We start from the raw sequence: 18,436 nt of genomic DNA, 5'->3' as shown, positions 1-18,436 counted from the left end.
GCAGGTCTGTAACCTTGCCAGCCTGCACCTCCGCACTGGTTGTTAAAGAACTAGCACTTGCAGACTTGACCGTGGGCATCAGTAAGTGGTCCTGAATCACTCACTGACGCCCCAATTCCTTCTCCACTGGGTAGCATGATGGCTCAGACGTCTGGCCTTTGCAGCACTAGGTTCCCAGGTTAGAATCGCAGCCAGGACTATCTGCATGAAGTTTGCAGGTTCTGTGTGGGTTTCCTCTGGGTACTCCGGTTTACTCCCACAATCCAAAAACATGCAGTTAGGGTAATTGGCTTCCCCCAAACATTGCCTGTAGACTGTATTAAAAACAGATGACTATGGAAGGGACATTAGATTGTGAGCCCCTTTGAGGGACAGTTAGTGACACAACTATGGACTTTGTACAGCGCTGCGTACTGTTTGTGCTATATAAATACTATATATTAATAATGATAAGACGCTACATGTAGCATCTTCCTGAAGCTGTAGGTCAGTGCCATGAGGAAGCAGTAACCACATAGTAACTTCACTATAACCTCACAGCCAGTCTGAGCATAGCCTTGGTAAAAAAAAACATTTCTTTTACAGGTAGGGTGTGTGTACACATAGGCGCTATAAGAGCCCGTCATAAGGTTCACCAAAACTCTAGCAAACTGAACTCAGGCGAGTTCTCCCATCACTATTTATGAGGCACTGATGCTGGTAGAACTTTTACCTGGTTTTTAATCAGTGCTATTATTCAGAAGGTGTTGAGTAGGGTTGGGGTCAGGGTTTTGTGCATGTCACTTGAGCCTTAATATGTCTTTATGGAGCTGCCAATGGTCTCAAATGTCTTTGTATGCTGTAACCTTTACGGCAGACACCTAAACTAAATAATTTGAAGAGGCGTCCAAATGTGTTTGGCTATATAGTGTATATGTACTACCATCTTCTACATCGGGCAGCTCCATCATGACAGTCCTAAGTCCTGTACAGATGTTAGTGAAATCTTTGTGATCGTTTCCAGCGACAGTAGAATAAACAAGTGCTGGCCATCCATCTCACAGCTGTATATAAACCCATCACATAAAATGATTAAATAAAATGAATAATGATGAAATTTACAAATAGAATGTATTATCACAGTAGCCTCTAACAAAGCAGGTTCAGCGTATGGAGAATCACTTAAACAATAAATACATTGTTCATTAATAAAACACATGCATCTAGCTTCATTCACTATTTAACAGTGAATTTTGCATTAGGCAGGGCATGTTTATGCCTAGAGGCTGCGGAGACGACTTTCTCCCTGAACAAGACCTAATTGATGTGTATGTGAAAGGAGAACAAATACAATTGTTTACATTTGGTTATCTGTTTGGTGTTCGCTGCAAGCCAAAAAGATATCTTTTCTAAACGTGTGTACAGATGCTAGGTTATCATGGCTGGGGACCGTTTCTTTGTTACAGTCTCAAGTGAAAATCTGTGTCAGTACAGGTGTCCTGCAACTTTGTTTAGTGATTCACCACTACAGCTACTGTATGTACACACATAGGAAAATTGTCACTAGAATGAATGTTTCCAGTGACAGGTTATTGAACAAGCACTGTACACACAAAGCCCACATTGTTCCTGATCCTCCAGGATGGTTGAAACTTGGAAGACTTTAAGACATAGGCCCTGATTTATTAAAGCTCTCCAAGGCTGGAAAGAATACACTTTCATCAGTGATGCTGGGTGATCCAGCAAACATGGAATAGATCTGGTCCAGGATTAAAAACATTTGCTAACAAATAGTTAATGACTTTTAGGAAATCCATTCCAGGTTTGCTGGATTACCCAGCCTCACTGATGAAAGAGAGGCCTGTAGCCGTAAGAAATTAGGCACAGGGCCTACATGACAGGTTGCTAGGCCTAGTCCAGGGGTCTTAGGGGGTTAATAAAATGTAGTGATGCTAGAGGGGGCTGGGCTAGTATGGAGCGTGGGGTAGGAGGGGATTAGGAATAGGACAAGTTAAAAGGGGCTAGACAGAAGTGAGAGGCCCCCTTTTGGAAAAAAAAAGTTTCCCGTCCAGCCACCCCTTCTGTTATGGTTATAATTTGAAAGTTTGGCTCGTTTTAGCGGTTGGGGTCTTGGAAAGCAAGAACCCAGTGCTTTGAAAAAGTTGTGGATTTTGGTGGCGGGGGTAGTCTTTGGTGGGGTCTCCAAAGGGGTGTCAATTCTTTACTTCCATACATCATTTTCCTGGTATTTCTGAAAAAAGTTATCTGCCATTGATATGTTGGTAAATACTGTATATCAAAATTAGTATTGTAGTTGTAATTACTGTTATGGTAATGAATGTTGTTTATTACTTAGGTACTCCCCCTAGCACCTCCCAAGAAAAAAATACAAAATATAATTTAGTTTAAAGAAGAATCCTTTCCTTTTTTTTTTTTTTTCTTTTCAAAGGAAAACTTTTTTTTTCTTTAGAAATAATTATAATACAGACAATCCAATTATTGTTGTGAAATGAAAGCAGCCCAAAATCATAACAACTAGCCAGAATGGATTGCAAAAATTAATATTGCACATCCGCACGTTAATATGAAATTATGTAATAAAAAGTCATCAAAACTATCAATCTACCTTTATCACACAACGTGCAGTAGATATATTAAGATCTATTATGTAATATATTTGTCGATTGGGCTGGGTTCTCTTCTCCTGTGTCATTTGGAGTTATGTCTGCTTGCATTTGTCATGTACTCAGGTTTGTCATCTACAAATCCTATTTATTGTACGGCGCTGTGTAATATGTTGATGCTCTATAAATATAAGACAATTTATAAACAAGTACAACAACAAGAATCTATCTAGATCTGGGGTCATTATTCATACCGATTAAAATATAACAAATAAAATAACATGAAATATGTGTGTCAGGGTGGATTTATTGTGATGCAGCACCTTGGAGTAAAAGAGAGACTCATACTTAGATATTCTGGTATGTTCTGGTGTCAACTGATTTGCTTTATTAATAATAATAATAATAATATTAGTTTTATTAGTAATATAATAATATAAACTGTATTTATATGTCACCAATATATTACATACATCAAATAGCTTCATGTCTTGAGGATTAGAATTAGGTAAAGCTACAGCACATTCAGATGGTTAAACAGATTTGCATGAACTGGGTTTTTTCAGCTTGCAAATCACACAAAGTCTGAACCAATTTCAGCTCCTGGTGATCTTTGGCATGCTTCCCTATAATGCCTTCCCATCTTCTCTAGTGTTTGACCACCATTTCCCAAGGTAAATTAGGAAGAGCTGTTTAATCTCACACAACCTCCTCATGAAAACAGAACAGTCAGTGTGTTGTGAGTGCACCTGGTGCAGGACACTTCTTCTCAGAGATCATCATCAGTCATAATAACAGTCACAATCACAGTACATAGAGGCCTTGCCTGCACTTAGTTTAACAACGTCATCATCATTAATCTTAGTCACGGACAGAGCATTTGCTATTTTCCACTAGTAGCTGGAAGTGACAGAGTATTTTATACAAACAGGTGTTAATGGACACAAGTATCAGTTAACAGCCCCCAAGTCCTTTCCTCCTCCCTGAATCCCCCCCACATACACCTGTTTTGTTTTTTCCCAAAATATATACCATAACCAAGGCTGCTCTGGTGACATCATGGGTCCTTTCTCTTCTTACCCAAGGTCAGCAATGGGCATTCTGTACTGCACTGTACTGTGAGCCAGGCCGGCATGAAGTACCATGATGTCCCCATGATAGCTTGGGCTTATAGGACAGGTTAGAATACTGGCTGTCAATGTAGGGATGTACATGGGAGAATATTTGCTTGGAGAGGATAGTACAAAAAAGTACTTACGTGGGTGGAGAAAGATCAATGTGCCTGGAAAATAAAATAGTTCTGAAAAACTATCCATGTATTGGAAGGCAGTAAACATGTTCCTCCAATGCCTGTTCATCCAGCTTTGCTTCCTAAATGAAATATGCTGAGAAATTGATAATTCATTCTATGGTCCCATGCTGTGCTTCCTCCTACCTACCTCCACATCAATACAGGACAGGGTAGAGTAGTAGTGGTTGGTGGAGGAAACCAATGGGCCCAGCAGGAGCACAAGGGAAACATATGGCAAACTAGGACCACAAACTATACGAATTATAGTTCAGATAGATGGGTTCATGGATCACCAATATAAGCGCATGTAAGTGAGCACATGATCTAATCATATCCTCAATTTAACCCTCCTCTTGTTTCATGTATGACCTGTGTGGATAGCAAAATGCAGCTTTCTTTCAACTTGCATATATCTTATAACTGCAATCAGTTTGTAAACTTTCTGAGATCATTTGAATTTCACAATCAGGTGTATATGACCTGCATTTAGTATCTGAAAAGCATTGACCCCTTTTTAATCTGGTAGGTCCGTGGGTCGGTATGTAGGTTGGTGGGTAGGTAGGTAGGTGGGTGGTGGTCACACGCTCCTTCACACCTGAAGCATTGGGTATTGTATCCAGAGCGTGCGGAATAAAACAAATGGTAATAAACCATAACTGGGAGAGAGTTATTACTTTTCCTTCAGTGGATTGTATATTTTAAGACGTTTGCTCACATTTCTTGACAACAGACCTAAAAGTATCACAAATACCAAATTATAAAATGTGTTAGGGAGTGTCTGCTGGATAAAATGGAGCTTAGGTCACCTAAAGTTGATTGCCCAGAGTTAAGTAATGTGAGCCCAGCCAGAGTCATATTCTCTTCTGTACTGCCACTCCCATCATCTTACCTTTACCACAATCTAGTAATGATGCACTTTTGCAATGCAGCATTACTCTTCAAAAGCAATGTAGTAAAAAATTCAGATGTGGCGATGAACAAAATATCAAAAGAATTAATATATCAGTGGCTTGGGTCTCAACTCCAACCATTACTTTGTAAAGTGGAACATTCATGAAAAAATAAATAAATATATTGCAAATTTTTTCTTGCGAAAAGCCCTCAATTTATGTACAGCGAGCTCAGCATGTCATGCGCTGTCTCAAATTTCCTCTACTTTCTGGCGCTCGCCGTTCCATCGCGCACTGCCAGCTTCTTTCTTCCGGGTTCTTCTTTAAATCATCCGAACACAACACTGCGCAGGCGTGAGATCGGATGATGTGTTTTCTACAAATGTAAAAAAAGGGCTTTTTTTTTTTTACATTATAGGTATCAGGCAGCCCACAGCCTCCTGGGATATGTTATGAAAATATCCCAGGAGGCTGTGGGTTTCCCCTTCTGTCTTTACTGCTGCAGCGGTAAAGAAGTAAGGGAAGGGGACCTCCCCAATAAAACCAAAAAAATTCTTTAAACAATTAAAAAAAAACCAGTTAAAATGTGATGATAGGTCCGCTTTAAAGTTGTCATCATTCCAGGTGAGTCTCTTTTTGCCTGCCGCAGCTCCTCTGGGTACATGGCTGCCTCATTACTCCTAGACATACATTTAATAAAAAAGAAGAAAGCACATACTTACCATAGCTGCATATAAAATCTTTACAGTTTTCACTTTCTGTTGTAATATTGTGTAAGCATCAGTAGAGAACCTATGTGCAGCAATGGCCAGCATCCAAAATATAATTTTGGTTTTATAATAGGGAATGAAAGGATTTTATTGCTGTTTACTTATTGGAGAGATTTATTATCACACTCTGTCCTAGGAACAGGGAGTCAGAGAGACAGGAAGTGATGGTAAATCTCCCCAATGGGCACACTGATAGCAACAAAAATTGTATTTACTTTTCAAGGGGTCTCTTTATGAAGCTGAAAAAAATCTAATGTATTGATTGCTAGTGTCCATGGTAGATCACATCATTACTGGGAGTGTTATTGCACAGTAATATATAGCACCAACATAATATGCAGCACTGTACAAAGTCCATAGTCAGGTCACTAACTGTCCCTCAAAGGGGCTCACAATCCAATGTCCCTACCGTAGTCATATGTCATTACCACAGTTTTGGGGGAAGCCAATTACCCTAGCTGCATGTTTTTGGAATCTGGGAGGAACCTGCAAACTCTATGCAGATAGTGTTCAGGTCGAGAATCAAACCTGGGACCTAACACTGCAAAGGCCAAAGTGCTAACCACTGAGCCACCATGCTGCCCGCCAGAGTGTTAATGTTTTATGTAGTAGGGGGAGAGAGGATTCAGGAAGTATGGAATAGGTGAATAGTGATTTGGTATGGAGCAAAGACTAAGAATGGAAAAAGTTGGAAGACGATTGCCATGTCACCCTACGGCGTTATGGCAGCTTTTTTTTACACGGGGGTCTATTTATAAAAAAGGAAATCTGAAATTCCCTGAAACATTTCCTGGTGGAGAACCTATTACTGCCATAAAACACATGAAGATTCACCACCAGAGAATGTTTCAGGGAATGTTTAATTTACTGTTATATAAATAGAGGCCATAGAATAGCCGTGTTGGCTTTATTGAAAGCACAGTAAAACAGCCAATGCCGCCAGGGGGAACAAAGTAAGAGAATTAGGTTCCATTTTAACTGGGAAAATTGAGATCTTCAAAACAATTCAGCTTCTGTTTTCCTGGATCTCACTGAAGTACCTGGATTTCACTAAAGTTACATTCACCAGGTTTACAAAATAAATATTTTAAAGTAAGCAGATTTACTTTTAAACTAAGACTATGTACACATGTTAGATTTCTGAAAATATGTCCAAAACATGAAAAATGGTCCAGTTGTGACCAATTGGGGAATTTTTATTGTTCTGGTGTTGACTTTAGTTTAATGATATTGATACAGTTATGATTTTTCTTCTTTCTACCTTCTGTGTACACCATATATGGGAAATTGTTTCCTTTTTTCCCCTCCCTGGCCTAATTATATTTAATTGTTTGTAATACTGTTTGTTTTCTATGCAAATTCAAATAAAAATTATCTTTCTTGATCTTTTCCAGTAAAGCTACGTATACACGTCCAACAGTTCTCGCCAGATAAACGGCTCAAGGCTGATATTGGGCGATAATCTGGCGTGTGTACAGCGCCAGTTGTCCATCGTCTGATCAGTCATCCTGGCGGTTCTACAGATGATGGGCGACGAACGATCGTAATGGAAGCTAAGGGGGAGAGCACGCAGCAGGGTGCCGCTCTGTCTTTGTCCCCCTCCCCTCTCTATAGAGCAGATATATGTATGTACATCACTCATTCATGCCTCGTGCAGTGCTAGTCGTTGTAAAGGATCGTGAAAGATCCTTTTGCATGGACTATTATTGCACGTTCGTATGCGGCTTAAGAGTAGAATGAATGGGGGCAGTACACAAAGTGCTGTTCTATAGAGGTGGGGGATGGGAGGACATGCACGTGGTGCCCTGTTGCTTCCACCTCCATAGGAATGTACAGTGGTCATCCTACTTGGTCATTCATTGATCTGCCCGGACAAAGTAGTAAAGAACATTGGGGGACAGCTGTCCACACACTAGGTCTTTGAGATGATCACAATCATTTCTCCCGGGTGACAATCATCTAGCATGTGTACATGGCCCAAGTTTACATGGATGATCTATTTATGGTGTAGGTACCACTTACAAGAACCAACTGGTTCCTGATTGCATTTGTAGGCAGATTTGGCAAGGATTTTACAGCCATTTTTAAAACACCCAAACCAGAGCTGTGTTGTAGTTGTCCTAAAGGGATATAAAAGAAGCAAAATTTGTTGGTACATTTGTTTCTGAAACTGTTATAAACCTCTTAAAGAGCATTTAGCTGGCATCCTGTTAATGTTTGTTGATGCGTCTAACAAGTGCTCTGACCAGGACATGCAACGCAAAGAGTTTCAACATCGAGACATAGCTGAAAAAAAATAAATAAGGTCTCTCCAGCTGCCCTCATTAGTTTACAATATATGGAGAGAGCTTTGCAGTTATTTATTAGTTTTTTTTAACAGTGAAACACTAGAAAAGCACTTTCTGAATTCTGTATACCTGTGTGAACAAACCCACGATTCCTGCCTAGGAGAAGTGACTGTTATTACCCTGATCAGGGTAAAACTCTTCTATGCTCCTCTTTGATTTAGGGTCACCATTAAAAAGAAGCAGCAATCAGATAAAGAATGACCTGTATTTTGCAGTGGCGGTCAGTGCTTTGATCTCACACCATAATTACCCTACATTGGTTATCAGGCGCTCCATTCAGTGGAGTAATTAAGGAACATATTTGAAAGTGGTACCTGGGCCAACTCATTTCAATTCTGGCCACAAATGCCAATTTTTGAAAAGTGGAGATTACAGTAAAAGTGTTGGTGTGATAAAATCATAGAATATAAAACATAATGATGTAAAATGATCGAGCTTTGTAAAGCCTGTATGACCAGTATTGTCTAATTGAATATGCTGAAATGAAAGGCAAACCCTCCAACATTCCTAGTAGGAACTGATCACTCTGCCTTTCTGATCACACGCCTCAGATTAGAACTTTTGCAATGTTTTTGCTTCAATTTCAGGTGTGAGATCAGGAAAGCAGAGCGATGATCAGGAGCAGAGCAATCTGTACCTACTGGAAGAGGCTCATGTTGGAGGGTCAGCCTTTAGCTATAACAGCATCTCTAAAAAATAAACTGCAAAAACCAGACAACATTGATTTCGCTGTTACAGGCTTTACATATTACAAAGTTTGATTTCATACATACAAGGACATGTTTCATGCAAATGCAATACCGCTTTACAGTGGCTGCATTGCATTTGCATGCATGGTGTGTGTTCTTAGAATCCTATGATACATATTGCAATGCAAAAACCATCTTTTATAAATGTGGCTTTGTTATTTGTAAGGAAATAAGGGAATGTTATGTAAAGGTCTATTTTACACATTATTGAATATAAAACAGTCTACTGCTCATATAATGGAACTAAAGTCCCATTTTGAAAATTCCATGATCAGACAGGTGATTATTGTAGAAAGGGCAGGCGATGTTTCTTCTGCAATAATTCATCTTACCGGCCAGCTGTCAAACTTTGCTCAACTTTTGTTGCCCGGAAAACCAGAAAAGCCCGGCTTCCCTTGTGCATGTAGGGAATAAATGAACTCAAGTCCGCCTGCATCATCCCTGCACAGCCAATTGAGATGGTCCAAGATCGTCTGCAGGACGAAACGAAAAAGGAAGATGGCGGATGTAGATGAGTATCACTGGTTTAGTTCCACTTTAAGCTTTGTAAAGCAGTTATTGTCTGGATAGGCTTCAAGTAAGTGGTGCTATTACAAACAAGGCCGACCTTTCAACATGACCCCCTGTAGTAGGTAGAGATCGCCCTGTTCCTGATCACACCAAAGTGATCTCTTGTAATCGATTTCAGGTGCCTGTGATCAGAAAAGAGAGATATGAACAGAAAACAATAGGAGACAATATTAGTGATTGAGCTTTGTACAGCCTATATGATCAGTATCATCTTGTGCTGATGTTACACATATGAGTGTTACTGCACCTGTATTTGCCAACACATTGTTTTTAGGCTTTTTGAGCCTTTTTTCAGGCTTTAAAATACAAAACGTTTTTTTTTTTTTCTACAGGTCATTAACCCCAGATCCAAGTGAGCCAGATGCAAGGAGGACCTGACAAACAGCAAAAGGAGCCGGGTCCAAATGTCAGATCAGACAAGCCAGAAAGGCAGTCAGGTGCAAGTGCAGCCCAAACCTCCACCTGGCTGCTTTTCTGGCCTGCCTGACCTAACTATGCACCTGGCTGCCTTTCTGCTTCACCCACACCTGGTCACACCTGACTCCCCAGCTGGCTCACTTTTCTTGCTGAAACAAAAAAATAGAATATGCCATACCAATATCCTGCAGCCAGGCGTCAGTCTCTGTGGTGGGGGAAAAGTTTGTCATATGGTTTTGCCATGCTTTATCTTTCTGGGCCGTATTCATGTACAGGTAGTCCCTGACTTAAGGACATCCGACATACAGACACCTCCTAGATATGAACAGAGCTCCCCTGCTCCCTTGTGTGCAGGATGGAGGCTTGATGGGGCAGAGGGGGTTTGTTTGCATGTCTTGCAGAAGAAATCTTTTGCTAAACACAGCTGAGGTTGTGGGTGATCTTAGAGGGGCGAGCTTTCAGCAGCCTCTTGTAACTCTTTAATGACCAAGACAAACTCTGCAGTTGTTTCTTTTTGCATATCAAAGCACAGCTTGCTCCAGAAGTTAATGTGTACCTAAACTCAGAAATTCCAGCACCACCCCCTAATTCGATCGTGAATGAATGGGAGCGCAAAGCCTCCCGGGATACCTACGTCACGCATCCCGGGAGGCTCTTGGGTGCTCCTTCTGCACATGCCCGAGCATCTTGGGCATGAACAGAAGGAGCCTTTTGGTGAAGTAAGGAAAATTTGCCCATCTCTCACATGCGCAGTGAGATTGGTAAGTTTTTTTTTTTCCAACCTACGTCACCCAATCTCGCGCCTGCGTCGAGTGACGTAGGGAAAGAAGAACCAGAAAGAAGAGGCATCCCAGCTCAGAGACGGATGCCAGTACGATGCAAGACCTGATGACAATATTATGGAACATCTCCTAGATTGTAAGCTCTTCGGGGCAGAGTCCTCTCCTCCTCCTGTATCACTGTCTGTATCTGTCTGTCATTTACAAACCCTATTTAATGTACAGCGCTGTGTAATATGTTGGCGCTATATATATCCTGTTTATTATTATTAATAATAATAATAATAATAATAATAATAACATTATCATACATATTGCATGCAGCTGCATTTTACAACCATACTGCAGCAACATTTTCCTGTGTTATATTTGCTTGCATGTTTCTATATTACATATAGCGAAACAAAATCTGTATTTTATAAATGCCGCTTTATTATTTGTGAGGAGATAGTCATGAAAATGTATTTTTTGCACATGTGGGAATAGAACGCTGGCTGGTGTGAAGAGATGAAGCTTTGTCTAATATTTAGCACCAGAACTTTCTGTTGGAAGAGCTGCAGTAACAGCCAATGACAGACCCTCAGACACAGGGGCCCCTCACTTCCTGTCTGTGAGGGCCACATTCTAACTGGAACCTTGAATGTATGCTTTATGCACAGATTGCATTCTGTATTTTTTTAATATATTATATATAAGACACAATTTGTGGTTTTAGTGAGCCTGGCACATGTTCTGCCATGGTGCATACTTGTCGTAGGCAAGGGACTGAGTTTTCTGTCACTGTTATGGTTGACTCCTCCATGACCCGGCCTGTGGTACACAGAAACACACACTTGCGCCTTTCTAACCCTTACAAAGTCCTCAATGAACTTGGCCACATTTCCCTGTTGTCACATACGAGCACCCACCATCCAATCACATCGCTCCCTACTTCAGAGCCTTGTGTTCAAACTATCAAACAACAGCCAATCAACAGCGTCCCGGTCTGTTCGGCTTCCCCTACCCAATCAGCGCCCCGCAGGATGATCACTTCGCCCGTCAACACAAATCAGCATCCTATCCGCGCGATCCAAAACATCAGAGTGGGCGGGCATAACAAAAGAGAGAAAGCCTTCGCCAATGACAGAAGACTGACTGCCAAAACATGACGGCAGACCAATAGGCGTGCGAATTAAGGGGTGCTGCGATATAAACAGACAGCGGATCGTGCCAATAAGAGCTCGCCAATCCCTCCCCTCTGGTGGGTGTCGCGCCGGGTCTTGTGGTGGAGGACATAACGAGGCGGCCGGGTGGGAGTGCGGAGTGGTGTCTGAGATGTCGGTGAACATGGAGGAACTGCGGCACCAGGTTATGATTAATCAGTTCGTTCTGACGGCTGGGTGTGCGGCGGATCAAGCCAAGCAGCTCCTGCAGGCGGCACATTGGCAGTTTGAGGTGAGCCAGCAGAGCACACCATGTTTACACACACACACACACACACACACACACCCTATACACTGTGTACACTTCAAGCCCAGCGCCTCGCTTATTTATAGCTGCATGAGGTGATCATGTGACCCCCCATGTACTGAATGGACCCAGAAGGTTTCACACCTTTCCCCTGCAGCCTGCCAACACACTAAAGTTGAATTTTGTGTCTATTCCATTGGTGGTATTGGTTGTAATTCTATATATACACCCTATACATTATTAATTAAGTAAATACACATTTGTCTTGAAAATAAATCCCCTCCCAGTGTGCCCCCCCATGTAAAGTGTTTGTCACAACTGTAAAAACTTAACAGAAAATGTGGTACCTGGTATTAAAATAATTAAAAAAAACTTGTTTCTAACAACTGACACATTTCTAGAAATGTCCTTTTTTTTTAGGGCAATGGTACCTTCCATTTTCATAGCCCTGGCCTAAAGTGTAGTGGGAGGAACCACTGAGGGGGGGGGGGGGGTACAAATCTGACAGCCCCACCAGTGTCAAATACTGAGCAATGTTCCATTCTCAGCAGCAGGTGAATGTTGTGATGATGTCATCACTGTGCTGCACATATGTGCAAGGGGGACAGTCAGTATAGGCATGAAAAGGGGGCGGATACCAGACCAGTCATCCTGGAGAACATCACAGGCTGGTCTTCATTGCAGGTATCTCCTGCATGGAGGTTTCAAGTTAAATAACTGCACTTCCCCCTAATACTTACAGAGCCCCTACTACCACCTCTAGAGAGGCCATATGTCATCAGGACATCTGATAACAGAAGTATTTTTTCATATGGCTGTTCTGTAAGCACCGTGCAGTCTGATAATACACCTTGTACACTCATTTATCATACATATAACAATCTGATCCTTCACATTACACAGAGTTTGCATTCTCCTTTAGATCTAATAGTGCAATGGCCTTCTCTATAAGAAACCAATGGATTGCTTAGACAGGCCCTCATGTCACATCTATGGGAGATTTTAATAGTGGTTGATCTTGATGGACTTGTGTCCTTTTTTTCAACCTGACCTACTATGTAACATGCACAGCCAGCTTTAGGATGAATCTGCACACTTCAGAGAGTTCTGATTGGCTGTAGAAGTCCTCATACCAAATCCTTGCTAGTGCCAGAAAATATAAATGTGTCCCAGGAAGTTAGGTATTAAAAGATAGGTGTGGGGGGTAATGGCAGCTTCATGGAGGGCAGGATTTCACTCCAGGACAATTCACTTGTTGTGTAAAATTATAGTTACAAACATTATACAGGTTTAGGACAGTAGAATATTGAAAAATAGGTGAAAAAGTCTTACACCGTTTCCTGATCTCACTACAATCTTATAGATTAACTCTACAATACAAAATAAATGCAGAATATCTCCTTTATATATTCGTTACATCTACACTTCTGCAGAATTCTTTGTTTAATTAGTGTTTATATAGCCGAGCCATCTCCTAATAGTGGAAGTGTTCAAATTTCTAATGTCGGGCTCCAGTCCGTAGTAAATGTAATGTGCAGCTCAGTATAATTTAATGATGGAAGCAACAATAATAATAATATAAAAAGTTTGTAATGACTATATTACTATATTAGTATTGACTATATTAGCTGCCATGTTAGATAATAAAGAGATTCTTCTAATAGGAACAAGCCAAGCACATACGCTGTAAGGTTCCTGATGACAAGGACATGAAATTTACAGATCACACAAATATAGGATCAGAATAAAGGATTTTGTGGAAGGTCCATGATGGCTCTGTGTTGGGTGAATCTTCATATTCCCTCTGTACTGTGACCATTCACCATGGGCCTGGTGATCGGGACCAACAGAAATGTTTCTGCCCCATACCTAGAAATATGAGACGGCAATGACCGGGCCAGCGGGCAGGTGTAACAATGGTAAAATAACCCAAAAAACAATCTAATGTTCTGATTGGTTTCTGTGGGTCACCTTACCTATAAAATAACACTTAAAACATGCTTGAAACATGTAATTCCCTTTCCTATACCTCAGATTTGAGAATGCCAGCGCCCGTCTAAACACTGACCTGCATCCAACACACAAAAGGTAGAAAGGTTTCCAGCATGCGATGGCCCGAGAATCGATCACCCAGAACGGCACATACATGAGGAATTGTCAACGTTTGTCATCGTCATGTGTTTGTGGTGGAAATGTAAATTGAAAAACATTAGTACAAGCCTGTAATCTCCTAGATTGTAAGCTCTTCTGGGCAGGGTCCTCCCCTCCTCCGGTATCACTGTCTATAGCTGTCTGTCATTTGCAACCCTTATTCACTGTACAGCACTGCATAATATGTTGGCGCTATATAAATTCTGTTTAATAGTAATCTTTGAGGAATATGTGGAGGAAGGATGTGAGCTATGATAGCCCCGGCATGCTGAGAACATTACAAATCGGAGCCATTGATTTCATTTTAATATTTTGTCATGAACATCTGCAGATATTTCCAGGCATTGCGATACATTGTATTGTGCAGAACACACTCCATGTGGCTGGGTTATATAATAAACAATAGAAATCCGATGAGTTAGTATTCATGGCATCATCTATGTGAGATCTATCTATGGGGTGATATATAATAATGATTTTCTTTATACAGGAAACACGCTTTCCATGATTAGGATACAGCAAACATGCATCGTGTATGTATTGTATGGCACAGGCATCGCCGGTCTATCTATTGTTCTACAATCACAGGAAGGTCCTGACTTCTAGTAGTAGAAATATTTCTATGGAGCTTTGCTCCTGACACTTCACTAAGATCCTATAGGAGCAGCGGGGGTTTGAAGCCCAGCACATCTATTTATAAACACAGTAATTGTATCTCTCATATACTTGTATGAGCTCAGGAGCCGGAATATCACCACGCCGGACATCTGAGTTCCATGGAACACTTCTCGTATGAATGATGCGAAAACACAATCGCCAAGCTGCTGACTTGACAAAGGGTCAGGACAATCGACATATAATCACAATGTCGCAGGTTGCTGTATCTTATTCTAAGCAGCAAAGAAAATCCTGGCCAGAAAGTTAATTATTAATATAAAAATTAAATTATTCTGCTAACATTATTAAACAGGGTTTATATAGCACCAACATATTATGCAGCGCTGTACAGGGGTTGCAAATGACAGATCGTGGCACAGGAGGACCAGAGGATCCTGTCCAGAACAGCTTGCAATCTAGCACATGGTGATCATTTTGTATCTATTTCCTAATACTCAGCACTACATAGATGTTAAAATACACTAAAATCTAAAGCTTTGTGTCCCTGCAAATAAAGGTATTTATTAACCATGGCATTTATTAGCATCAAGCCAAGCAATTTATTTCTTCTTGTAAATTTCCATTTCCACACGTGCCACTCTATCCCTGTCGTCATAACGTACCAGCAACTTTTGTTTACAGCGTTGGCTTTTAGCAAATGTCTAGATGTTTCTCAGCATTGAGCTTTCTTGTGAAATCCCGCAGTGTGGCTTTGCATGCGTGAAAGGGTTAATGTTCATTGTTATTGTTGTCAGTGTTGTCCCCGCCTTGTTCTGCTGCACACACTGGCACATATACACAGATCACCAAACCTCCCACCATGTGTAAAATCTTCAACTATCATCAGTTTACTAGGATTTACCCCTCTTTTTTTCAGGGGACATTGTCCTTTGTTTGCTGAAATGTATAGTGTGGAATCCTTGTTTGTATCTGTACATTTATTGTATGTTTCATGAAGAATGGAAGTGCACAATGCTAGATGGGTATCTGTGTGCAAGAAACAGAAATATGTTTTGTGTGTATGTAGTATTATTATTATACAGGATTTATATAGCACCAACATATTGTGCAGCGCTGTACATTAAATAGGGGTTGCAAATGACAGACAGCGACACAGGACTTGTATGTATGTGTATTATAATAACATGTTATTATAATACACATACGTATTGTATATAAACTATATATATATATTACAATACACACACATACGTACATCTCCTATGTATATTCTGCTGCATGCAATACATTGTCAGTCCCTGGTTTCATCTGATGTCGGTGTGTGATTGTAAACAAACCGTGCATTCCTCAGCACAAGCCATGTTTTCTTCCCTTTTATGATTATTAAGCAATCCCATCCCCACAAAGCTGTAGACACGCTGGATTAGGACAAAGAGCTCCCCTGTATAGGTGGCTGCAATACCAGGTTGATGTATATTTTCAGTTTTCTGCATTAAATCCATACCATGGTGTGCTTTTATTTTTATTTTTGTACTCCTTTGTTCAGTAAAAGCGGCTTGGCATGTGTTTCATTGTCCCTGCTTTACATTTACAGTGTATGAAGTCATTAATGCAGATCCCTCTGAAATATTTTTCCTTTCTTTTATTATTTTCCTTGATCAAGAGCTCTTTTTTGGGTTTGCTTTTAATACCCTTAGATTACACTTTGCGCTTGGTGGGTAAAAAATTGTTTGCACAAAATGCAGCATTTAAAATACAAATGCAATGGAGTGAATGTCTCCTGTTGTTGTCTGATCTATCCGGCGTGATCATATGTTCATGATTGCAGTACAGGAAATTGCACAAGCATGAACAGGCCCTAAATGTAGGTAATCTGCTCAGATACCTGAAAAACAGGATCCTGGGTCTGTTACCTCTATATTTTACATAGAAGTGTACATTGCGGGCAATTCAGTTGATATAAAGTTGTGTTTAGAATACAATTGACGTATGACTTTTGTTGTTGTTTTTAGGTGATCGCACGTTCGTATTAGAAGCCATTTGTTAGTTCTGTGTGTTTGTATTGTCTCGTTGCTTTCTGAGCACCAATATGGTGGCTGCTGTGCAGTTTGTTCCCATTCACATGTCTCGTGTATAAACAGGACAGACCTTTGTCCATTTGTATAGCACTGGGTAATAAAGCTCACAATCTAAGGGGCCGTACACACGTCAGATGATTATCGTCTGATAATCGCCTCAGGGCTGAGGATCTGTACAGCGCTCATCCTAAGCAGACCCACAAACAGTCCTAATAGAAGGGAAGGAGTGAGCGCAGCGGGGTGCTGCTCCATAGAGCAGGATGGCACTGTGTACAGCGCTCATTCACTCTTTGTGGTAAGTTGGGATTGTGAAAGATCTTACCAAGGACAATTATTGAACGTGTGTATGCAGCCTAATGCCCCCATCGAAGTCGTACATACTTGTTTAAACAGTTAGATGTAAAACCGTGCGGCTGACTCTTCGTGAGCACATGTTAACGGGTTTCCCCCGGCTTTGTTGGGGTTAATGTGGGCACTGGGTGGCATTGATGGCCGACTGCCAGGCATTGCAAATAACACGAAAATGTGAATTCTAACGCAAATGCCTGCAAACTGCGATGCAGATTTGCAACCCTGTAACCGGTTCAAAATCTAAACAGATACGTTGCCTAAAGCCAAAACTTTCTGAGTTTATCATAAAGTGGGTATAGTTAAAAATCCATCAGTTGCTGCATTTTTTATTTTCATATCCTTTCTTGACATAAGAGAAATAAAATGGAAATCTTTTTAGCTCTCACTGGAGCAAGTGTCCACTTTGGAAGATTCCCCTCATTTCATGTTCCAGTGACTTGTCCACAAAGACTTCCTAATTAATGATGGTGGATCTTCCTAGCAGGGACACAAGTGGCAATAAATAGACGCTCTTAGTCCTTCCATGCCCTCCTCTAAGCAAACTTCAGACGTTTTTAGTTTTTCATGCACTTGAACCTTTCGGGAAGTCTTTTGAATTGTTAGAGAGAACTTGGAACATCTGGAAGTAACCTACTGAGACCAAATGCTCAGCAGATAATGTGCGGTGGGAATTGAACTCTTAACCTACAATAGAATGCATATTGTGTGATACCTCCCCCACCTCCTAGATTGTAAGCTCTTCGGGGCAGGGTCCTCTCCTCCTCCTGTGTCACTGTCTGTATTTGACTGTTATTTGCAACCCCTATTTTATGTACAGCGCTGCGTAATATGTTGGCACTATATAAATCCTGTTTAATAATAATAATGTTGGTTTGTTTGTGTTGGTTGATGATTTAAGTTGTGTTCGTGAGATTGTAAAAAATCAAATGTAATCCAGGTTTTTTTTCTTTGTATTTAGACTGCTCTCAGCACTTTTTTTCAAGAATCCAATATCCCCAATGCTCCACATCCTCCACACATGGTAAGTTTGTGGTTTTATCTATTCCATTAAGCACATGGCATTTATTTTTGGAAATGCTTGAAGGGTTAATATGAGTGGAGCTCTGTGCAGGGAGCTGTCCCCTAGTGGTAGGAATGTGTAATACGGATCCCTGTGTGATTCCAGTACTGTACAACACATGTAAACACAGCTGAGCACTGTGTGTGTAACCACCCCAGCAAAATGGTCTCCAGGATAGTGTTTGACTTAAGCTTATGGGCGGATGATGTATGTGCAGGATCATTTCCTTTTACATGTGTACAAATGAAACACGTTCTGAGAATGTGATTTCAAAGATTGCTTTTATAGTTGTACTTGTGTCTTTTTTTTTTT

At 40.8% G+C, this 18,436-nt stretch overlaps 1 protein-coding gene across 1 annotated transcript in view; it reads left to right on the top strand.

Annotated features, from left to right (window-relative positions):
• The first annotated feature begins 11,660 nt into the window (after positions 1-11,660).
• Positions 11,661-18,436, top strand: part of UBALD2 (UBA like domain containing 2) — a 13,929-nt gene continuing 7,153 nt past the window's right edge. The window contains exons 1-2 of the mRNA XM_072403838.1: positions 11,661-11,851; positions 18,023-18,085. Coding sequence (XP_072259939.1) covers positions 11,732-11,851; positions 18,023-18,085 — 183 coding nt within the window. The 5' untranslated portion in view covers positions 11,661-11,731. The remainder of the gene's footprint in view (positions 11,852-18,022; positions 18,086-18,436) is intronic.

The sequence above is a fragment of the Pyxicephalus adspersus genome, chromosome 3, assembly GCF_032062135.1.
Source record: "Pyxicephalus adspersus chromosome 3, UCB_Pads_2.0, whole genome shotgun sequence".
NCBI classification, from domain to species: domain Eukaryota; kingdom Metazoa; phylum Chordata; class Amphibia; order Anura; family Pyxicephalidae; genus Pyxicephalus; species Pyxicephalus adspersus.
This window is presented reverse-complemented; position numbering and strand designations above follow the sequence as displayed.